The following is a 22,729-nucleotide window of genomic DNA, read 5'->3' as shown; positions in this document are numbered from 1 at the left end:
TGCAGGGACCTTTTTAAGCTTGGGTTCTAGCTTTGGAGGAGCAGACTCTCTCTGTGGTTTGTCTTTTACCTTGGCTTTTTCTCCTTTAACATCCCTCCAATCTTTTTCTTGGGCATGATGACAGTGGCGGGATATGTGGGCGCTGTACACAGGAGTGCCAGTAATGTGTGGTTTTAGTTGCTCCGAGAATTGTTCTCCACCTCTTCTTCACACTGCTTGCCACTTTTAAAAAGTTTAACAGCCTGCTTATTTTTCCATTTTATAGTTTTGTTTTTGTTTTATAAACCTGATTTCAATACAAATACAGCTAAAATTGGTTTATTAATTGGTACCAGGGCTTGATTTCATGCTCTCCTGGCCAAAAACTATAGAAGAAATGCTTAGAATTTCAGAATTCATTTATTTATTTTTTCATCATCTTTATGCTAAAAAGATAGTGGTTCTAAGTATTCTAAAAAAAATTCTTGCCCTTGCCAAAGCCATAAGGGAATACAGAAAGGGACCAGCCACTTGTCTCCTTGAAAGCTTTGAGGATCTCTGCCAATTCAACTCTCATTTACGTCTAGTTTGGGAATTAGTCTGGTACAGACAGCCCAGAACCATCCAGCCTGGGAGTTGCCCTTTATTTCTGGGGTAGGCTTAGTTTGAAAACCACAGAACTAATAGCCCTCAATTGGTAGACTTAAGGCTAGGGATGTAAATAGCGGCCAGCTAGCCCTGCAGGGAAGCCACCGTAGTCTGTGCTTCTCATTTTGCTTGGAAGGGTTCTGGGTTAGGGCAGTGCCATAATGGTTAAGTTCCTAGAAATTTGAAAGCCATGGAAAAGGGAGACCTTTTTCTTAAAGGGAAATGGAAATTTGGGGAAGTTGTGTAATATATTCAATACTCTTTTATTCCTCCCTAAATTGTCATTACTCATAAGTTCGTTTACTCCTCCAAGTCTCTTTATTTGAAGACTTGAGGTGGGTGCTGGTTAGAGAAAACATTTCTGCATTTCTGGGATTTTCCCCAGGAATCTTTAAGTGATTGGTAGTCCTGCCTCAAGAGGGGAAGAGACAAGGGGTAAGGATAGAGAATCACTTTCAGAAACTTTAACTCATTAACGTACACTGACGAGTGTTTAACATATACCCAGTATGTAACTTATATTGCTAATTTTGGGTCTTAGAGAAATATTTTTGGAGCTTATAGATTGATAACAATATAATTTACAAAGAGGCTATATAATGTTTTAGTACATCAATGAGTATATTGATTAACAATGTGTTGTTGTTTTTTTAATAGTTTGCAATAACAGTGTTTGTGACTCATCCCTTTGTAGTTTAAGCTGGTCAGTGAGCAAAATGCCAGTGATTTTTCAAGTTCCATTTTCAATTTCTTACATACTATTTATTTATTTATTTTAGGAGGTACCAAGTGAAGCACATGCTCAACTACTGAGCTACACCCCCTCCACTTGTATTTATGTTTTATGATTTTAAGTGTCTCTTAAAAGGGGGGAAGAAAAGAGCAAAAACTAAAAACAGCCTGGATTTTGGCTGGATTTTGCTGGTCACACATATTGCTGAAATGTGATATGATTGACAGTTCAGTCTTTCATACTTCTGAATTTAATTTTGTCTCCACATCTCCAGCATTTAAATGAATAGGATTGTTATGTAATCTCTGACTTATATAAGACTCTTTAGTGTGATCTTGTTGTTTGGGAAAAAAAACATAAGGCAACATTTTACTTATTTTTATTTCCCTGTATTTTAAGATGTCTGTACTCAATTAAAAAAATATATCCATTGAAAACAAGGGCCATATTTTTAGATGCTGGTTATAATAATGAGTGGAATCAGTTTGGTTTGGTTTGAAACAGCAAAATGAAGAGCCAATCCAAGAAGTCCCTCTTTTGTAATCTTAGAGAAACATTTCAAAGCAACAAAGAAAATTGGGGGCTAATGCTGTTTAATGGAGGAACAAAAAGACACCAGATCTTCTTCTTGTAATTTTCCATCTTTGCTTTCCCTTGTGGAAAGCTTGCCCAGGTACTGGTCTGGGTCAGGTTAGGAGTATAGATCTGGCTCCTAGCTCTAGGGGCAAAGAAGAAAGGTTAACTGGTGCCAGATCCCAAGTTGCAACAGAAGCAGAAGACGATTTAGAGCACTGATCCAAAATTGTAGGCACAGAGCAAGATTAGAATCTAAAACTAAGGCCCGACAATTGGCAAGAAGCAAGACAGCAGTCAGTTCAGGTGGTAGAACCTATGAAGATCCTTGAGATGGGAGCCCCAAGGGGAAGGAGGTCTTTTATGGATCATTCCCATCCTCTCCCTCCCCACTCTGTCAAGCCCTGAAGGGTCCTAAGTGGGGACTCACAATAGTGTAAGTGAAAGAGATAAAGAATACAAAGAATTTTCTTGAAAGGTAGAAGCCACCTCAAAAGAAGGTGATAGGAAGAACCCAAGATTTATTGTTAAAGATAAGAGTAGCAAAACTGATTTTATATAGTATAAACTCTTTAAAATGTGGGTGGATATATTTTGCCTGTAAACAGAAAATATTTTGAAATGGAGTATACCAAATAGTCTGTTGTAGTTGACTATGACCATGTTTGCTTTTTGAAGTATATTTCTGTGTAGTTTGAATCTTTTTGGCATGTTTATTCCCACAATAGAAAGTAAACTCAGTGAGGGCCAGAACTATCTTTTTCTTTTGTCTACCATAGTATACAGTGCTTGGCACAGAATAGATACTCCATAAATATTTGTCCAATGAATGAATGTTACCTTTACGCAAGGAAAAAATATTAGGGATGGGGAAGGTGGGAGAAAGATGCGGCCCTGCAATTTCATTGCAGTACCACTCAAAGGCCTTTGAAGTTAACTCAATATTAAATTAGACTGGGCCAAGGGCCAGATGTCTGATGTCAAACTATTTGTTGTTCTCATTATTATTTCTAAAAAATAGTAAGGCATTTCATTCCAAGGCCCCTTTCCTTGGTCTTTTCTAGGAAGTTTCAAAATTCATTATTGTCATTACTTTTTTCCTAAGGCTGTGCAGGAGGGTCAAGAATTTCTGAAAGTTACAAGGGACAAGGGGAGAAAATTCCTGTGGGAGACTACTGCTGAAAAACCATTTGCTCTGGCATTGGTTCTATTTCAGGGCCAAGGAATCTAGCACAAGCCACATCTCAGCCAAGAACATGGAAGAAATCTGTTTTCCCTGTCTTACTCATCTTTCTTGATGGATCTTGCCCCTTACTTCCAGCCTCAGATCATTCTCTTTGTCTTTGTGATAGCTGGAGACACAGCTCAGCTCTCACATTTCTGTTCCATCCTTGCAAACTCGAGGGAAATCCCCTAGGTTAGAAAGTATGTTTGGCTGTTTATGTGTCATCCCCCATACAGAGAATGGTACATTTGTTAATTCTCTTTTGCACTTGAATGTGTTTTGTCTGTGTGTCAGGAATAATTTGTGGAAGAAAATCTGATCTTGGGAGATACCGATTTGGGGTCTTTCTCCTGGCTGCTTCCCCTACCCACGCTGCCGGCATACCATTGTGAACTCCTGCCCCCTGCTACTGCCACCTGGTGTGCTTGTTCCCTGTAGGGGATGGCTGCCAAACTAGGCCTTTCTGTTTCTAAATACCCAGCACGCATAATAATTTTTAAAAACTTATTTCTAACTGAGGTTAAATTGTAGTAAAAATATATGGAATTTTAGGATGAGAACTCATGAAAATTGGACACTTAGTGGTTCTAACTAGATTAGACTAAATATGTAATTTTGGATATAGCTGCTACTAAATTATTTATGTGGAAAATTATGTGGAAAAAAGTAGAGCCACATGTCTATTTAGTAAATTTAGTGTTTTCTGATCTCTGTGGAAACATGCTTTTGATTTGTGTTTATGTAGCACTGTCTTTGAGCAGATGTATCTTGGTAGTCACTAAAGAGCAGATTTATTTTTATTTTCTGCTATGCCCATATATTTTAGGTACATATTGATTTTACTTGGTTAACATTGTTTATGTTAATTCACAATGTAGTTTGAGTTTATTTTCACCATTGCAGGGATTTAACACTATAGTTATCTGAGATTTAAATGTTGTAATAGAAGTACATTGATTTTATACTTAAACAGGTCTATTTTGTGGCTTGAAAACCACATTACATTTTAGAGACTGGGAATAACTGAATTTAAGAAAGCAATTTACCTAATGTCTCCATGTCCAAGTGGTCAAACAGGAAGATGATTATCTATGTTGTGTGGATGAATAAATAGTAAAATTGCACATAATTTATTTGGGGTTCTATGTTAGAAACATTTTTATGGTGAGCTGAGTGTATATTCTAACAAAACAGGGATTTCTAGTTAGAATATTTGAAAGTTTCCTCACTAGAATAGAGGAGGAACTACTATAAAATTTTGAAAGGCTTCCTGTTAAATTCTGAGTCAGTACATCTGCTGGCATGTAATGAATTGAGATTTCTGACTAAGGGGATTAGGGGTGGATTCCCTGAAGGGGAGGTACTCCCAAGGAAAAGGAACCATATTCTTTAAATGTGTGCCACGCAGTCATTTAGAAACTGGCTTTTTGGATATTTTGCCAGCCATTGTGAATGTATTTCAGTTTTTGTAAGTACCTTGAGATCTCCTTAGACCAGGGGTTCTTAACCTTTTTTGTTCCACATACCCCTTTGCCAGGAAGGTGAAAACCATAGACCCCTTCTCAGAATGTAGTGGCAGATAGTTTTATGACACTCATCATTGACATGTCTATAAATTCTAGAATTATTCAAAATCACATTTTACAATTTTCCCATAATTTCAATACCTGATAACCTAACATAGTTCAACATCTGTTCAAATGTTCACTTTCAGCAAACATTTAGAAATTCGAGTTTTCCCATGGTGTCATAAAACCATCTTTGCCATCCTTACCTTTTTGCAGGTAGTTATCCACTGCACTCAGAACACACTAATCAAAATGAAAATCACACTAAGTCCACACTATACTGTGTATTATTTAATAAATATATATCACATCCTCACCAATACGTCCCCACAAGAATAGTGTGTTTTTGACTTTTCAATTCAAGGTCATGGATCCCCTGAAATCTTCATCCGTGAACCCCTGGTTAAGGACCCCTGTCTTAGACCTTTTTCCCTAGCCAGTTGGAACTCTCAAGGTTAAAACAAGCTTTGATTTCTATTTTATGGGGAAAAAATGATGACTCTTCTCTATGATAAGGTACATTTCACCTTTTTTGTTAGTGTGTTGCAATAGATTCAAAACAGAAACACAGAATAATAGGACTGGAAAGGACCATTTTCTCCCCTGTCTTTGCTTTAGAGCAAATGTTGCAAACACAGACCTTTACAGGAACTGGATAGGGCATGAGTGAATGTGTGAACATTCTAAGGACATAATTCATATTCAGTACTGTACCTGATCCCTGGAGTTTGGGGGCTGTGAGGCACTAGAGAGCACATACTCTTCCAAAGGGGACACAGCTTGTGCTTCTTGCAGCCAATTATTGCCATGGGGATTTGGGAGGCACTAACACTGCCAAATCTTCTGTTATTTTGAAAAGATGCTTAAAATAGAGATCTTTATGTGAAATCTCTCAATTAGAAAAACACTTTTTCATCATGTGGGGGAGGGTCAAGCAAAACGTTTCATTGGCTTACAAGTTTGTAACCTCTCCTCCTGACCTTTCTTCTGATGATTGTATTTCATTCCTTCCCCACCTACTGACTCCACCATTCAAAACTTGACTCTCCCATAGAAGGACCTTCCTTTTAGGGAATATCTGATAAATCCCGTGAACTAATTTGTCATGCATTTATGGACCCTTTTTGCCTCCTCTGCTTCAGTTCTTTGTGCTCCTGGACAACATGTACATGTTGACAGTATCTCCCTGAGTAAAAAATCACCCACTCCTGTTGAATCCCCACTCCTAACTGAGAGGTTTTATTAATAGGGTACAGCCTTGCGATAAGAACGGTGGTTTGGAGTCTTCTGGCATTCTCCAAACCATGCAGTACAGAGAGCTGCTTAGGCCCAGGACTGATGAGTCTTTCCTACTAAAATGTTTTTCTGGGGAGCGGATATGGCTCAAGCAATTGAGTGCCTGCTTCCCACATGGGAGGTCCCCAGATTGGTTCCTATGCCTCCTAAAATGCAAAAAAAAACACCAAGCAAGCAAATGAAAAAACCAACTCAGGGAGCTGATGTGGCTCAGTGACTGAGCACTGGCTTCCCACATATAAAGTCCAGGTTCAATCCCCAGCCTGGTATGTTAAAAAAAAATTAAAAAAAAAAAAGAGTTTATTAGTAAAAGCCTTGGGTTTTCTGTAAGGCTTTCAGATTATTCTAAAACTGGGTAGTGATGTGGGCAAATCTAAGAGTAACAATGAACACTGAGCAACCAGGGAAAGCAGATTAACAGCCTCCTCTTTTAAAATAACTTTTCTCCCAATTATAAAATAGTGTTTTAAAATATTAAAATAAGTTATATGTTCATTATGTCCAGTTTTGAAGCTAAAGAAGAGATAACCAACCAGTATTTTTGTAAAATATATATACATGCAAGGTAAACAAGACTGAGTTCATACCATGTGTACTGTTCTGAAACTATCTTTCACATGTAACTCATAAGCTTTCTCCCAGTCATGGAATATTCTTCCTCAGTGATTTTTTAATGGTTGCATGACATTCAGACAGATGAATATACTTTATTTAGCCAAACTTCTGCTGAATATTTAAGTGTTGCTGATTTTTTTCTTATTGTAAATAATTCTGCAACAGTGCTCTTATATTTCAATCTGTATCTCCAGTTCCTCAGAATTAATGTCTTGGAGTAGGATTGCTGCATCAACAGATATGAACATTTTAAATACTTTTGATACAAACTATCAAATCTGACCACATTCCTTTAAGGACCTTCTTACTACTTCTTGGCATTTATAGCTTTACTCTTGAAGAGCTTCAAGAAGTCAGTTCCTTATTTCCCTAAATGATTAGTGAGTGAAAATGTCTACAATTCCTTTTCTACCTTTCTCTGAATTCCTTAATGAAAGTAATATGTTTGCCTTTTGTGTTGGACAGATTGTGGAGCAGAGACACAAGGGACTTTGTAATACAGTTTCATCTAGTAATCAGGTCATCAGGCTGCTTATTTTTGGACACCTGTGTTTTGTAAGCAACAGTGGGACCTGAGGCAGCTTAGTTCCAGTATTTCCAAAGCTGAGCTTTAGAGACTATCCTGGAACAGTTTCAAGTCAGTGTAGGCCTCACTTAAAATGATATATATCCATAATTTACTTAGAATATATTTTTATGTGAATGACCCATGCTGCCTGTCCTGTCAGTGTGAATGACCTAAAGGGGGGAAGGGAAAGAGTGGGTATGAAAGGTAATCAGGATTTCTGTTGGGCACAGAGCTCTGATTTATGAGCTCAGCTTTCTGCACAGACAGTTGTGTGGTCCCTAATCAAGTCTTGTCTTGTATGATTAATGTGTACCAGGGGATCTCCTAATGGAATTAGGTACTTACCAAGATGAAGCAGTTGCCCTTCATTCATTCTTTTCATATGTACCAGCCTCCTTGATAAGCAGATACTCATTTACCCCCGACTTCTCCACAGTTTAATACCCCTACAGGCTGTCTCTTACAGCCACTATTTTAAAATGACCTGCTATATAGATAGGTTGTTTCCAGAGCCTCATATGCCATAACATTGCCCTTTTTCTGTTCAAAGCACTAAGAAGGGGCACAGAATGAGGATTAGAGACATATCAATAAGGATTGTAAGAAACCCTAGAAATATAGCCCCAGTTTGTAAAAGTATATTACATAGTCAGTTCCTAGCTTCAAAGAACTTTTCATTTTTGTTAGAAATAAGATACATATACAGGAAAAAGATTAAAACTGGGAAGCAGACACGGCCCAATGGATAGGGCATCCGCCTACCACATGGGAGGTCCGCGGTTCAAACCCCGGGCCTCCTTGACCTGTGTGGAGCTGGCCCATGCGCAGTGCTGATGGGCGCAAGGAATGCCCTGCCACGCAGGGGTGTCCCTTGCACAGGGGAGCCCCACATGCAAGGAGTGCGACCCATAAGGAGAGTCGCCCAGCGCCAAAGAAAGTGCAGCCTGCCCAGGAATGGCACCACACACACGGAGAGCCGACACAGCAAGATGATGTAACAAAAAGAAACACAGATTCCTGGTGCCACTGATAAGGATAGAAGCGGTCACAGAAGAACACACAGTGAATGGACACAGAGAGCAGACAGCTGGGTGGGGGGGAGGGGAGAGAAATAAATAAAAAATCTTTTAAAAAAAAAAGATTAAATACCAGAATGAGTCAGCGATTTGTGCCAAATAAGAAGTACCAACATTGTTTGGTTTTGTCGTTTTAATTGTCCCTTGAAGAGTATTAAAAATCGGAGTCTATTCCTCCCATGGATATGGTATAATTAAAGGTAGATGTCTGGAAATAAGGAGTGGTTCATTTTGGCAGGTATGGGTTTGCTAGAAAACCCTTCTGTAAATTCCTTGGTTGTATAATTTGGAGATGACCCTCGACAGAGCAAGCAGCATTGTAACTTCTATACTGCAGAGCCCGGGATATCTGTGACTAGCTTTTTGGAGTTCAGAGATAACCAGCAAAGCACAGGTTCCTTATCTTCTAATGCCAGTCAGCAGCCTACAGGCATGTACATTTAGGTCATTTTCTGGTGTGGGTATGGGGTGTGACTTGTAAAAGTGTTAGGGAACCTAGTCATCTTTGGGAAAAGTCCTGTCTTTGATAAGGTCTGCCCCCTTTTTGCAGGACTTACTTCCTGAAGAAGTTTACTGCCTCAATACTTTAAACCTTTTCTGTGCTCACAATCAGGCTTTATTAAACCACAAAGATATTGGCAGTGCCTACTAGATACTTTTAACTTTCAGTGAAGTCATAGTGCTGTGGTCTGTAATTCACAAAAGATAAAGATTTCTTACATTACCCTACTTTTCAGATAGGTAAAAACAATACCCCTTTCAGCAAAAAGCTGACACTTGAATACAATACGTTGTCTCACATCCAAAGAAAGACATTTTTCCCACTTAGTTTGAGCTTCATTCTTTTAGTCTTCTAGGAGTCACCCCTTACTAAAATGTAAATCTTTTCCTCTTAAAAGTAAATAATTGTCAGTCATTTACATTATAACTTACCTTAGTTGAGATCAGGGAGAAAATGGTATATAGTTAAGAGATTTGGAGTGCATAAGAAGGCTCTTCAATTTGACAATTTTGCTTTGAAGTCCACCAGGGCCATTTGACTTGGAGATTTAAGGAAGTGCTTCTGTTAGCTGGGTGCTCAACTCTTGATTGTGAGTAGGTAATATGCTAGAATACAGAGGTAACTCCACAGCTCTTAATTATAAATTGAATGTTGTCCTAAAATTAGTGGCAAAGTAGCTAGGAAAAGAGCCTGGACCTAATGTCTAATATTTTGAGTTTGTCAGAACCCAGGCTTGTACAGTTGGACAAAAATGGATATTTATTTTACACAGAGACTCCAGTTTGCCATGGGCCCTGTCTGTGTCCAAAGTGGTGACGCCATTGGGCATGTCTTTGCAAGGGTGAAAACTGTTGCACAAGAGTTGGGGAAGCAGGAAGTGCATGTATCATGTATTTCTTGGCTAAGCATCACCAAAGTTTGGTTAAGATCTATCTGCTTCCCTCCCATGCTCCTTTTTTTTAAAATTATTTTTATGGGAGTGTAGCTCTTTTTGGGGAAAGTTCCCCTTTATCTCTTAACCTTCTGTAGGGTAGGGAAGAGAGTAGGTCATAGTGCCAATAAAAGGGGTTAAGCCTGTGGGTGAATTTTTTTGTCCTTTTTTTTTGACCTCTGTTTCCTGAAATTAGTTTCAAGGGTTTAAACTATTACTTCTGCCTCATTTCCTTCCTGGCCACTTGCTTCTAATTTAGTTGCAGCTATTGACATTTTAATAAAATCCTATGAATACATTTGAAGATTTTGCATTAACCTCTTAACATCATTTAATCAGAACTTCTTTGTACTTCACACCAATAAATTATGTGTCTGTATTTTACCCAAAAAGTATTGACCTTCAGTACCAAAGGACTAAGTACCATTAAGACAAGTAGAAGAAATCAGTTTAATAAATGCCCATAGTACTTGGCTGACTTCGTTCAGTTCAGTTTACTAATTCACTTTAATTCTTTTAAAGCTCATGGCATATATTTTTTGTGATCTATGTATCTTTAAAAAAAAAAAAAAAAGCAATTGAATTTAAAAAAAACTTATGGCATATGTGAATAAATGCAAATTTTGAGATATATCTGATAAAATAGGCTCATATAGTACATTGATCCAATGGAATATTGCTCAACAATTAAACAGTGAAGAATTTCTAATGGCATGGCAAAGTGTTTATGGTATGTAAACTGTATAGGTGTTGCTTACTCACTGATATTAAATATATTTGCATGTGTGAGGAAAGAATTTAAAAAAGACATATAAGAAAGAAGTACAACGAAGGTGAATAGTAGCTCTGTCTGGATGAGAGGATTATGAGTTATTTAAAATTTTAATCTTTATACTTTTTAGTTGCTATATTCAAATTTTGATACTGACTGGCTATTATTTTTGTAATAAGAATAAATCTGATAAGGGATTGAAAATTATTTTACTGTTTACCTCAGTAAAGATTTCAAATATATATAGTGACCATTCAAGGTTATATAAATACTTTCTGTAGAAAGACAGTTAAAAATTACCTATCATAAATTTTAAAAATTACTGGGAATTTGACAGCACTTTAAGTCTTTTTATATGCAATTATGCAATGTGTTGTAGACCAGTGTTCCTTAAACCAGGGAATGCTGGTGTTAACTCACAGGATTGACACAACTATTTGAAAAACAGTAATTTAGATTTTTACAAAATTAATGGTAGCAATTGTGAGAAATCCTGCAGCATTTTAGTTCTATGTCTTGTGAGATTTATTTTTAAAGATTTTTTTATCGATGTATAATATATATATACCAAAGTGCATAAATCTTAAGTGTACAACTAAAAATTTTCACAAAGTGAACATACCCCTGTAACCATTTCATTTCATTTTTGTTATATTTGTCTTTGACAAAATTTTCATAGAAATTCTACATAAGAAAATATATTGTTTAGTGTTCCATGTATGGTCTTTAGAAGTTAACAACTGCTCTAGATATTAACGCTCTGGATTTTGAGATATTTCAAGGAACGCTAAAATTTCATTCAGAATAAATATTGTGATTCTTAGTTCATGGTAGGAAAATTGGCTTTTACAGATTTAAAAAATGCAAAATAATAATAATAACTCCAAAATTATTGACACCTAGCCTCTGCAGATTTAAATTTTCTTTTATTCCCAACTGGCACATACTTAGCCCCAGTAGACTGGTTATGTGGAACTTGATTCCATGCATCTGCGTATGATATAGCTTAGTTTGCTAATCCGAGGAAGCAGATCAGCAGCCACCTCTAAGTGTGTCAGAGCTAGATATCCTAAGCCAGGCTAGGAGGAACTTTAGAGATCATCACTCTTAGATGGTGAAACTGAAGCCTCTAAGGTTATGTGCCTTGCCCAGGGTCACAGAGTTGGCACCTGAGTTGAATTGAGAATCCTGATCCTAGTCCCTATCACTAAACCATGCTGAGTCCCTAGTCTCATCTAAAAACTCACCCTTTCTACTAAAAATGCAATCCTCAGGCTGTGAAATCAACTTCTTAAGAAAGATAAATTACCTAGCACTTTTTCCAGCCCAACTTCTTAATGGGGATAACCTGACAGCATTGACCTGTTTTGGAATGTATCTCTTGGGTTACTTAGGATGAATGAGAGACCATGTGGCCATGGTATAAATGCCCATCTGTAATTGTTCAGAGTAGTTCTGAGAGCACACTCAACTGGAATAGCCCTGGCAGTAGGGAAAGAATAGCGTGATGTTGACTTGTGACCCTTCCCTGGGGAGTGAGCTGCATCAGGAGACACAGCAGTACCTCTGGAACACAAGGTTTCTCGTCAGTGCTCCCTGGTGCTGGACTGGAGGACCAATTGCTACATTTGGGAGATGACCGTGGATGTTTTATGATTTTTAGACTTTAAGGTTTTTCTTAAGTTGATTAAAAGTAGATAGGTGTAGGGGAGCAGATGTACCTCAGTGGTTGAGAACCTGCTTCCTCTGTATGAGGTCCTAGGTTCAATCCCTGGTACCTCCTTAAAGAAAAAAGGATATCGGTACATACAGCTGCTCCTTGTTTTCTAGAGGAGGTCAGGCACATAGATTGAGTATGTGTTGGACACTGTGGTAGGCCCTGGGGATTTAGTGCCTAACAAAATATATTTGTAATGACTTAGTCTTTGGAGCTGACAGTTTCACAGGGAGATCACCATTGTCTTCTAGAAATCTTGATTCTGCTGGTATGCTGGATTTGTGAATGCACAAGAGTCTTATCAGAGCAAACTGACTTTTACCTACCTGCAAGTTTATATTCTAATGGAAAAGGTGTCTTCGAAGACTCTCATGACAGTCACCCTTGGCCTGACCTTCAGTGCCACTTTACAGTTCTATCTGCCCAACCTATCCTGTCAATTCCCCCTCTGCTGCCAGTATAAGCCCACTTTGGAGGCCAGACTAATCTCTCTGCTCCCAAATTTTGATGGATATTTCCTGCCTTTGAGCTTTTGATCATGTTTTTCCCTTGTTAGAACAACCCCTCCTCCCCTTCCACTTCTCCAAATTCCAATTCACCTCATCCTTTATTAGCAACTCAGATCCTCATAAGCATCATCTTCACCTGTCAGTGTTCACAAACAGTTGGGGGAAATCCAAAGTCACTCCTTAGCGGGAAGGGTTGGGACTTGGGTGGAAGCACTCAATAAAATAGCGGTTGCAGATTCCTGGTGATGGCAGAAGGGATTCTCTGCTTTCCAGCCAGCAGTCCACATCTCAGCCAGGAGCTCCCATAGAGCTCTGTGATGAAATCACCTCCATGATGAAAATGCTGTGTTTCTCCTTCTCCTAGGCTGGAACAAGACATTAAAAAGTTAAAGGCTGACCTGCAGGCCAGCAGGCAGGTGGAACAAGAGCTCCGCAGTCAGATCAGCTCCCTCTCGAGCACCGAGCGAGGGATCCGTTCAGAGATGGGCCAGCTCCGGCAGGAGAATGAACTGCTGCAGAACAAGTATGTGCTCTGTTCAGGCCTTTGGTCATGAACCAAGCAGCCTCACTGCTTTCTCTTGATTCCAGGGATTGGAGCACAAGATTCATGGTGACAAAGGGACTCTACTGAGTAGAAGGGTTTTAAAATACTCTGGTACTAATATGCATATACAACATGTGTGTAAAACTCATAAAAGCTTATTTTTACTGCAACTAAAACAACTTATTAATATTACTATTTTGTCTTCTCTCATTTAATAATTTCTTTTCTTAGTGTAAAATAGTTGAACTCTGTGATAAGTGAAATTGACAAAAAGTAATTCTTCATCAATTTGAAAACCTTTCTTCGAGCAAAGGATTACATTGTATTTACTTTGATTTCCAGAACTAAAAATGTTTTGATTTTATTTGAAAAGGCAGACTAAATGCCAGCTCTTCTGCGTTGATTCTTTTATGCTTTCCTCTTTACTCAATATGCATCTGTTCATTTTTTAATTTTTTAATTTATTTTTTCATCTTGAGGCAATCTTTATCTGTGGTAGTGATTACTGTTATATAGGCTCCGGGCTTTCCCCATTGAAAAAGAAGTTCGTCAGCATTTTTAAGGAATGTAAACTCAAAAGCTGGACCGTTATAGACAAATAACCTCTCCATTGCTTCTTACCACCATGTGTGGTGGCTATAGCATTGCTACCGGGGTTGGTAGTAGGCAGGAAGGGAATTTGGCTGAAACTTCTATTTGAAATTAAGCATACTGTGATGGTAACAAAGAGATCTATTTTAGGATGCTCCGAGAAAACACCTCACAACTAGAAAGCTAAAACTCCAACATAATTGTATTCAAGACTAGACCTTCCACCTCCAACCCTTGCCTGATTCTCAGTAGTTGGGCTGGACCCATCAGTCTTTCCTTAGGACTAAAATTCCTTCTATCTAGTACCAGCGTGCTCTGGGGATTTAAAATTAATTCTATATAAATATCTTCACTTCAGTTATAAATGTGTTTTACGCCATTTTCTAGACCCTACTCTCTATACATCACTTATAGGACATAGGCTATGTCTGATTCTGCATCTTGTAAAGCAGCTGGTTTATTGATTTCTAGGAATTGTTAAATAATAATAATAATGACAATATATTTTCCCTGGGTACTCTGGGAGTTAACATTTATGGTTTTCTGTTCAAACTTCCTTTTCACTTGGCCTTAAAATGATAAAGAGGAGCCATATTTCTCCAGAGTTTATAATGGGTGTTTCTAATTGTAAAACTCTGTATGACAATTGTTTCCATTATAGGTTACATAATGCTGTGCAGATGAAGCAAAAAGACAAACAGAATATCAGCCAGTTGGAGAAAAAGCTAAAAGCTGAACAGGAAGCCCGAAGCTTTGTAGAAAAGCAGTTACTGGAGGAGAAAAAAAGAAAGAAGTTAGAAGAAGCCACTGCTGCCCGAGCTGTTGCATTTGCCGCTGCATCTAGGTATGCTCCTGTCACTTGGATTAAACACCAAGATTGGCTTTCCATGGGCCAAGACAGATGTGGAAATTAATGCTTTAGGCGGAGTTGAAAATATAATGATCATGCATAGATGGATTGTTTTTAAGTTTTGTTTTATAAGCTGGTTTAAACTTCATCTTTGCAACCTCTCACTAACTTCCTCCCTGTGACTGCATCTGTAAAGTGGGATGAGAGAATCACCATGCCTCCCAGACTTGGAAGGCAAAGTGCTGCCCAAAAAAGGGTTTCCAATCACTTTTCTTTTTTTTTTTTTAAGATTTTTAAATTTATTTCTCTTCCCTTCCCACCCCTCCCCCAGTTCCCACTCTCTGTGTCCATTCGCTGTGTGTTCTTCTGTGTCCGCTTATATTCTTGTCAGCGGCACGGGAATCTGTGTCTCTTTTTGTTGTGTCATCTTGCTGCATCAGCTCTCTGTGTGTGTGGTGCCACTCCTGGGTAGGCTGGACTTTCTTTCGCCCTGACAGCTCTCCTTATGGGGCGCACTTCTTGTGTGCAGGCTCCCCTATGTGGGGGACACTCCTTTGTGGCATGGCACTCCTTGCACGCATCAGCACTGCTCATGGGCCAGCTCCACACGGGTCAAGGAGGTCCTGGGTTTGAACCGCGGACCTCCATGTGGTAGGCAGACACTCCATCCATTGAGACAAGTCCACTTCCCTCCAACCACTTTCTGAAAAACTGATGATTACCAAATGCTTTGAGACTATTTGATTTAGGGAAAGGTTGCTTCAATCTGGAATTTTGTTCCCTTTATAGAACTATAATTACTCCCCACTCTTATGTTTGTGTTTCTGGAGTTTGTCTTAAAATGGAAGAAAGGCAAAATCTCAATTGCCTAAGTACTGTGTACTGTGACTGCTCATATCTTTCTTGGATATCAGCAAACTGTCAAATAAGGTAGTAAAGATGAAAACAAAGTGAAACTTAAGTATCCACTAAATTTGTGGAGTGATGAAAATTGGGGACTACCTTTTATACACATTGAAGAGTACCCCTATATGTTAGTATTCAAAAAACTGCTAGGTAACTACCAATTAAATTCCAACAAGGAGAGAAGATAGTTAAGGGCTTTTTTTTTTTTTTTTCATTAGTGAAATCCGTCTGTATAGCAGGGGTCAGGTATTAGTTTCAGATGTAGCATGAGGGCAAATTATTATTATTTATTCCGTTTTAAATTTTCATCCTAATTTGTATCTGCAAGGTGTAATTCAACTTGTGATTCTTCTTTGAGTTTTGCTTTGTTGTATTAAACAAGTAATTTACTTGTCAACCTTTGGCATGTTAATAGTCTTCTTTTAGATTCTGGCATTTGCAGAATAATTGGTGAATCATCATTTCACCTTTTAGAAAATAAAAGCAAGAAGGAACTCTTTTTCCTTGTGTGATCCTGCCTTCCTCTCAGCAAGCCTTAGCTCACTTGCCTCTTGCTCTCTTTACTGTCTAGGATGTGGGACTTTTTGGTTTGCTCATTTGTTTTTAAAAAGGTTTATAGTTTTAAGCTTATTTCTGAAGCACTTAACACTTGCAGGAAAATTTCCTGAACAGTTATATTGTTTGACCTGTGCTGTCTTAGTTCATCTAGTACCTTTCCTCTAAAGAAAAGGAAGATATAGCAGTTCCTTGACTATATTGCTTATTGTCTCCTATGCCTGAGAGTCAGTAAATTGATTTCTGTCTATTCTAAGTCCCTCTTGCTTCCAGTTACACTTATTTGGTATGGTCCTATTCTTGGATGGTTCTTATTTGCCATCACATATGTGGAGGCTGTTTTCATTCTTAAGTAAATCTCAAGGCTTAAGTCTCTCCCTGGACCTTCCTTTTTAGAAGACAAAAGGTAACCTACTTTCTTTTTTTTAATTTATTTCTCTCCCCTTTCCCCCACCCCCCCGGTTGTCTGTTCTCTGTGTCTGTTTTGCTGTGTGTTCTTCTTTGTCCGCTTCTGTTGTTGTCAGCGGCACAGGAATCTGTGTTTCTTTTTTGTTGCGTCATCTTGTTGTGTCAGCTCTCCATGTTTGCAGTGCCATTCTTGGGCAGGCTGCACTTTCTTTCGCACTGGGCGGCTCTCCTTACGGGGCGCACTCCTTGCGTGTGGGGCTCCCCTACGCGGGGGACACCCCTGCGTGGCAGGGCACTCCTTGTGCACATCAGCACTGTGCATGGACCAGCTCCACATGGGTCAGGGAGGCCCGGGGTTTGAACTGCGGACCTCCCATGTGGTAGACGGACACCCTAACCACTGGGCCAAGTCCACTTCCCACTAACCTACTTTCTTTATCAGGTTATTTCTGAAACTTAAACAGTTAAGCAGCTTTGTCATGGCCATTGCTTGTCCTTTTTATAGCCATGAGAAGCAGTCTGATACTACTCCTTTATTTTTCATGGCACTTGGATGAGCAAAGAAAGGCTGAAATTCCCACTGCACAACCCCTAAAAAGTGAAAAAAATATTTTAGCTCACTGCCCCCTGCTGGAAATAGCATATGTTTGGTTCTGTCTTTCTTAGTTTTGCGGGCAGTGTCTCAACTTACCATAGCTTATGGAAAACTTGCTGGAATGAGAAACTGAAAACTTTGATTCTTATTCCAACTCTGCAACCTACAAGCTAGGTGACCTGGGACTAGTATTATACCTTTCTAGCCTCAGTTTCTTATCTGGAAAATGGGATAGTATACCTCACCCCATAGATTGTTATGTAGATTGAATAAGTATGGGTAAAGTACATAGCTTGTTGCTTGACTCATGTTAGACACCCAGTAAATGGTATTTACTATAGATCATTGTCAAAATTATCAGAGAACAGAGAGAATGAGCAGACTGGGCCAAAAGCTAGAACCCATTCCAAGAGTATAAGAAAAATATCAACCCTACAGTCTTTTAATTCCCTTTATATCTTTTTCTTTTTTCAAAAGGGGAGAGTGCACTGAAACTTTAAGGAATCGAATCAGAGAACTGGAAGCGGAGGGCAAGAAGCTAACAATGGACATGAAGGTGAAAGAAGATCAGATCAGAGAACTAGAACTGAAAGTTCAGGTAATAGGGGGAAACAAAAGATTTCCTTCCTTCTTACTTCAGTTCCTCTTCTAAATTAAATGTGTGCTCAATGCTGCAATGTGGTAGTGGTATGCTTTTTGATATATGCCCAATCCCATTACATCTGAAAATCTCTATGTGACAAAAAGATTTGAAGCTCTAATCTTGTCCAACTCATTTCAAGTCATATTGAATATAGCCAGATTCTAATACAAGCCAGAAATATTGATGGTCCCTTCACGTGTTTTATACCAGGATTTGACTTACTGTGAATTCTTCTCAGTTTTTCAGGTAGGTAGGCCTAGATTAGTGTCGTTTAGAACTTACACATCTCTTCTTACCCAACCCTTTGTCTGTGGCTAGGAAATTGCCCCTCCTGGACAGCTCTGAGCCTTGCAGATTGTTATGAGCAGTATATGATGAGAAAAGTTGCCAGTGTTGTAGACATAGCTAGTCTTTTGGGCTTTGTGCATCTTAAACGAATATTTGGCATTAGCTTTTCAGAGGGACATTTAAAATTAATTCTGTTTTTCACTTTGTGGTCAGAGCTCAGTAAATACCCCACTTGATTTAACAACAACAACAAAATCTAATGTATTATAAATCTACAGTAATTTATGACTGGTAAGAGATTACTGGCAGGTCAGTATAGTAGACTAGATGACCTGGAAACAAAGCCTAAAGTGTGAAGTAAAGGCAGCATTGAAGCTGGATGGGAAAAGCAAGGATTAGTCAGTAAAAGATGTTGACACAGCTAGGCAACTGGAAAAAAGAAAATAAAATTAGCTCATTTCATACCACATATAAAAATTCAGGCAAAGAAATGAATGGGGGTGGGATGGGAAACAGTTTTTAAAAATGGTGAAAATGTAGAAGAATTTATTTGATCTTGAAGCAGTGAAAGATTTTCTAAACCTAAAAGCAATGGAATAAATCACAAAGGGAAAAATAGTTGAAAAATAAAATCAGTTGGGGAGGGTAAAGATATTGCAACATATATTATATATAAGGAATTAATCATCTCTCAGTATATTAATAGCTCATAAAAATTGCTAGGAAAAGCTCAATTTTATAGAAAAACATTCAAAGGATGTAATACGTAGAAGAAATGCAAACAGTTGATGAGCACATAGTAGTATATCTTAATCATTGAAGACATGCAGATCAATATTAGATACCTTTTTTTTTCCTTGTGAAATTTAAAGTATCTTTAGACAATAATTTCAGTCTTGCTGAGGGTGTGATGAAATAGACCTCATACATTGCTGGTGGGCATGTAACTTTCTGGAAAAGGTCATATACTTTTAAGATTTTTGATGCCTATTAATAAACTTTTCCAAAAAATATTCCCCTTTTAGGAATCTAGTCTAAGGTAAATATTTAAAAATCTGACCAGTGATTGATGTTCAGAGATGTTCATCATAATTGCAGACAATAAATTCAAAAAAATTCAGAAAAATTGCAAACACTCTTAATGGGAAATTCATTTAATAAATTGTGATATGCATACATATGAGATTATTATGCATCCATTAAAATTATATTTTGAAAGAATAGTTGAGATGATAAGTGTTTTTTAAGGTTCTTACAAAATTATACATTTGGTGTCATTCCAGTCATTCTAAAAGACACAAATAATGCATAATAAAAAAAACAAAAGTAAACATCAAATTTTTCTTTTTTTTTTAAAGATTTATTTTTTATTTATTTCTCTCCCCTCCCTCCTACCCCCTTCGCCCCTCCCCTTTGCCCCCCTCCCCCAGTTGTCTGCTCTCTCTGTCCATTCGCTGTGTGTTCTTCTGTGACCGCTTCTATCCTTATCAGCGACACTGGGAATCTGTTTCTTTTTGTTGCGTCATCTTGCTATCTCCATGTGTGTGCGGCACCATTCTGGGGCAGGCTGCACTTTCTTTCATGCTGGGCGGCTCTTCTTACAGGACGCACTCATGCGTGGGGCTCCCGTACGCGGGGGACACCGCTGCTTGGCAGAGCACTCCTTGTGTGCATCAGCACTGCGCATGGGCCAGCTCCACATGGGTCAAGGAGGCCTGGGGTTTGAACCATGGACCTCCTCCCATGTAGGCAGACGTCTTATCCATTGGACCAAGTCTGCTTCCCCAAATTTTTCATAGTGTTATTTGGGTTGGGATTATTGGTGATTTTCATTTTCTTCTTTGAATTTTTCTGTATTTCCAAATTCTCTGTAATTTTAAATTTCTCTCTTAAAAAGAAAATTTCTAATATCTGTGTATGTATTTATTGGCTACATTACCAGTTGTTTCAAGTGGGTTTATCCTACAGTTTGCCCAGTTAAAATAATTAACATTTTGCAATTTTTACTGCAAGTTAATAGAAGAGTTTTATCAAATTTGACTACAGCCTTACAACAGTATCTGCAGCTGACCAGCAAGGAAAGAGTTGTTTAAGGTTCTGAATTAGGTTTGAAAGAAAGCATTTTCTTTTGGAGGCAAGGTCCATTGTTATCTAAACACATGCCCAACACAGAGTCAGATCATTTTCTACTAATTTTTTTTTTCTGCATGTGCACATTAAAATATAAATACATGTGTGCTTGCTCCAAGCAGTGAAGTCTAAACCCATGAAATACCAGGATGCTGTGTCCTAGTGGCCAGGTCAATAATAGCGGGATTTAATTTGTGTTAAGGCTAATTTGTTGACATTGAAGGCAAGACTGTCTCATAACATTGCTGTTTTGATGCTATTGATAGGAGCTTCGGAAGTATAAGGAAAATGAAAAGGACACTGAGGTGTTAATGTCAGCCCTTTCAGCCATGCAAGATAAAACACAGCACCTGGAGAACAGCCTAAGCGCAGAGACAAGAATCAAGCTGGACCTGTTCTCTGCTCTCGGCGATGCAAAGCGACAGCTTGAGATTGCCCAAGGTAAGACAGAAGCGGGCCCCTGGTGAGGTGATATGATTGAAAATGGACAAGGATGCAGAGATCGGACCTCCGCTTAGAGCTCTGAACCAAAAGCATTTCAGTTTTCTCTTCAAGAGATTTGGTTTCATACAGGGATATGCCCCCAACATTGAAATTTAGAAATCATCACATTAATTCATTCTGCAAACATATTTTGAAAAGAGACCTTGTCAAGTTCTGGGCTTACTGAAAAAATTATGAATTTCTGTATTCAAGGAGCTTACATTGCTCTTGAGGAAATACAGAACTGCAGTCATCAAAAGGTGCTAATTATAGCACAAGTGCATGGGGGCAGTGAGAATGTAGAGAGAAGCAGGGTCTAAACCAGTCTGGGGAGTTAGAGAGGCCTGTTTCCCAGGGAGCTGGTGTCTGAGCTGGGTCTTGAATGATGAAGAATGGGTCAGCCCAGTGAAGAAGCAGCATATTTGGGAGGGCAAGGGGTAAGAGGCATCTGAACAGAAGAAACAGCTAGGGTAAGGGCATTGAGGCCAGGTGAGGCCTGATGTGTTCAGAACTGCAGCTGGCTCTACTTGGCTGGAGCAAAGGCTACAAATGAGGGAGTGGTAGGGGCAGAGTCTGGATAGTAGGCCTTTCATTCAGAAGGTATTTACTAGCACATGCTACGTGCCAGGCACAGTGAGAGTTTATGGGGATACAAGCCTGGTGGGGACAATTGATAAATACATAAATATATAATATGTCACATAATACTAGGTGTAATGAATAAAAATAAAGCTGTGATGAGCTGTGTGTCTGTATGTCTGTGTATCTGTGAAGGGCCTCTGTTTTGACAGGGTGGTCATGGAAAATCTCTTTAATAGGTAGCATTTGAGCAAAGACTGAAAGAAAGAGAGTAAACCATGAAAAACCTGGGAGTAAAGCACTCAGGCAGAGGGAGCAGGAAATGAAGTGGAAGCATACACAGTGGCATGCTGCAGCTTGAATGAGGGGGAAAGCTGTAGGAGTCTGAAGTGCCAGAAGTCAGATTCTGTAGGGCCTTATATATAGCCCGTGGAAAGAACTTTGGACTTTGATGCTGGGGGAGGTTTAGAAGGATTCTGAACAGAGGCATGACATGACCTCATGAAAAGAAATTTGGGTTTTGTCTAAGAAATAATTACTAGCCGCACTAATTAGTCACCAATAGAGTACTGGGGGAAGAAAATTTCAAACAATTGATTTAGTGGAAGGAAAGGAATATTTCATTTCAACACGTATTTGCAGAGCACTCACATTCTGCAAAGCATTGTACTAGGAGCTAAAGGGGAGACAAAGGAATAAGACATAGTGTAGTGGGAGAGCCACTAGAGTTGTGATGCTCAAATTTTCTGGTCTTTGGATCCTCTTTATACTCTTAAAATTATTGAGAACCCCAAAGAGGTTTTTTAAAGTGGTTAATATCTATTAATATTTACCTATTAGCAATTAAAACTTAAGCAATTTATTAATTCACTCAAAAATAACAATAATAAATCTATTGCATGTGAACATAAAAATGTATTTTTATGAGAAATAACTATATTTCCCACCCCCCAAAAATTAGGAAAGTAGCACTATTTTACCTTGAGCTACTCTCTAATGTCTGGCTTCATAGAAGATAGTTTGATTCTCATCTTTGCTTCTACATGCAGTTGTGGTATCACATATCACAGTTTCTGGAAAACTCCATTTACACTCACAGGGGAGTGAGAGTTAAGAAGGCAGATACAGTCTTTAGTATTTTTATGAAAATAGATTTGACCTTGTGGGTCCTGTGACCCCACTTTGAGAATTGGTGCAGTAGAGCAAGTCAAGTATAAAGGCCTGCTGCCATTAAGTAGAAGCAGGGTGCTTGGAAGTCCAGAAAAGAGATCAGAGATGGCTTCACGAAGGAGAGGGCACTGAGTGAGCTTTGAGGGGTGAATTCTGAGAGCCGAGAATGGTGGAGAAGAGCATTATTACCTGAGGGAATAGCGGAAGCAAAGGAAAGAAAGTGCTTGGAATGCCTAGGTGGCCTCAAGCTGGGGCCCATGGGAGAGGAAAGTGGA

The 22,729-nt window shown here is 38.7% G+C and overlaps 1 protein-coding gene across 1 annotated transcript in view; it reads left to right on the top strand.

Moving 5' to 3' along the window:
- Positions 1–22,729, top strand: part of MACO1 (macoilin 1) — a 56,857-nt gene that overhangs the window by 30,169 nt on the left and 3,959 nt on the right. Inside the window, exons 7-10 of the mRNA XM_004485098.5 lie at positions 13,077–13,235; positions 14,509–14,691; positions 17,639–17,759; positions 20,489–20,663. Of these exons, the coding sequence (XP_004485155.2) occupies positions 13,077–13,235; positions 14,509–14,691; positions 17,639–17,759; positions 20,489–20,663 (638 nt within the window). The remainder of the gene's footprint in view (positions 1–13,076; positions 13,236–14,508; positions 14,692–17,638; positions 17,760–20,488; positions 20,664–22,729) is intronic.

Source organism: Dasypus novemcinctus, chromosome 9 (assembly GCF_030445035.2).
Source record: "Dasypus novemcinctus isolate mDasNov1 chromosome 9, mDasNov1.1.hap2, whole genome shotgun sequence".
Lineage (NCBI taxonomy): Eukaryota > Metazoa > Chordata > Mammalia > Cingulata > Dasypodidae > Dasypus > Dasypus novemcinctus.
The sequence above is the reverse complement of the archived record's forward strand: the minus strand, read 5'-3'. Positions and strand labels throughout refer to the sequence as shown.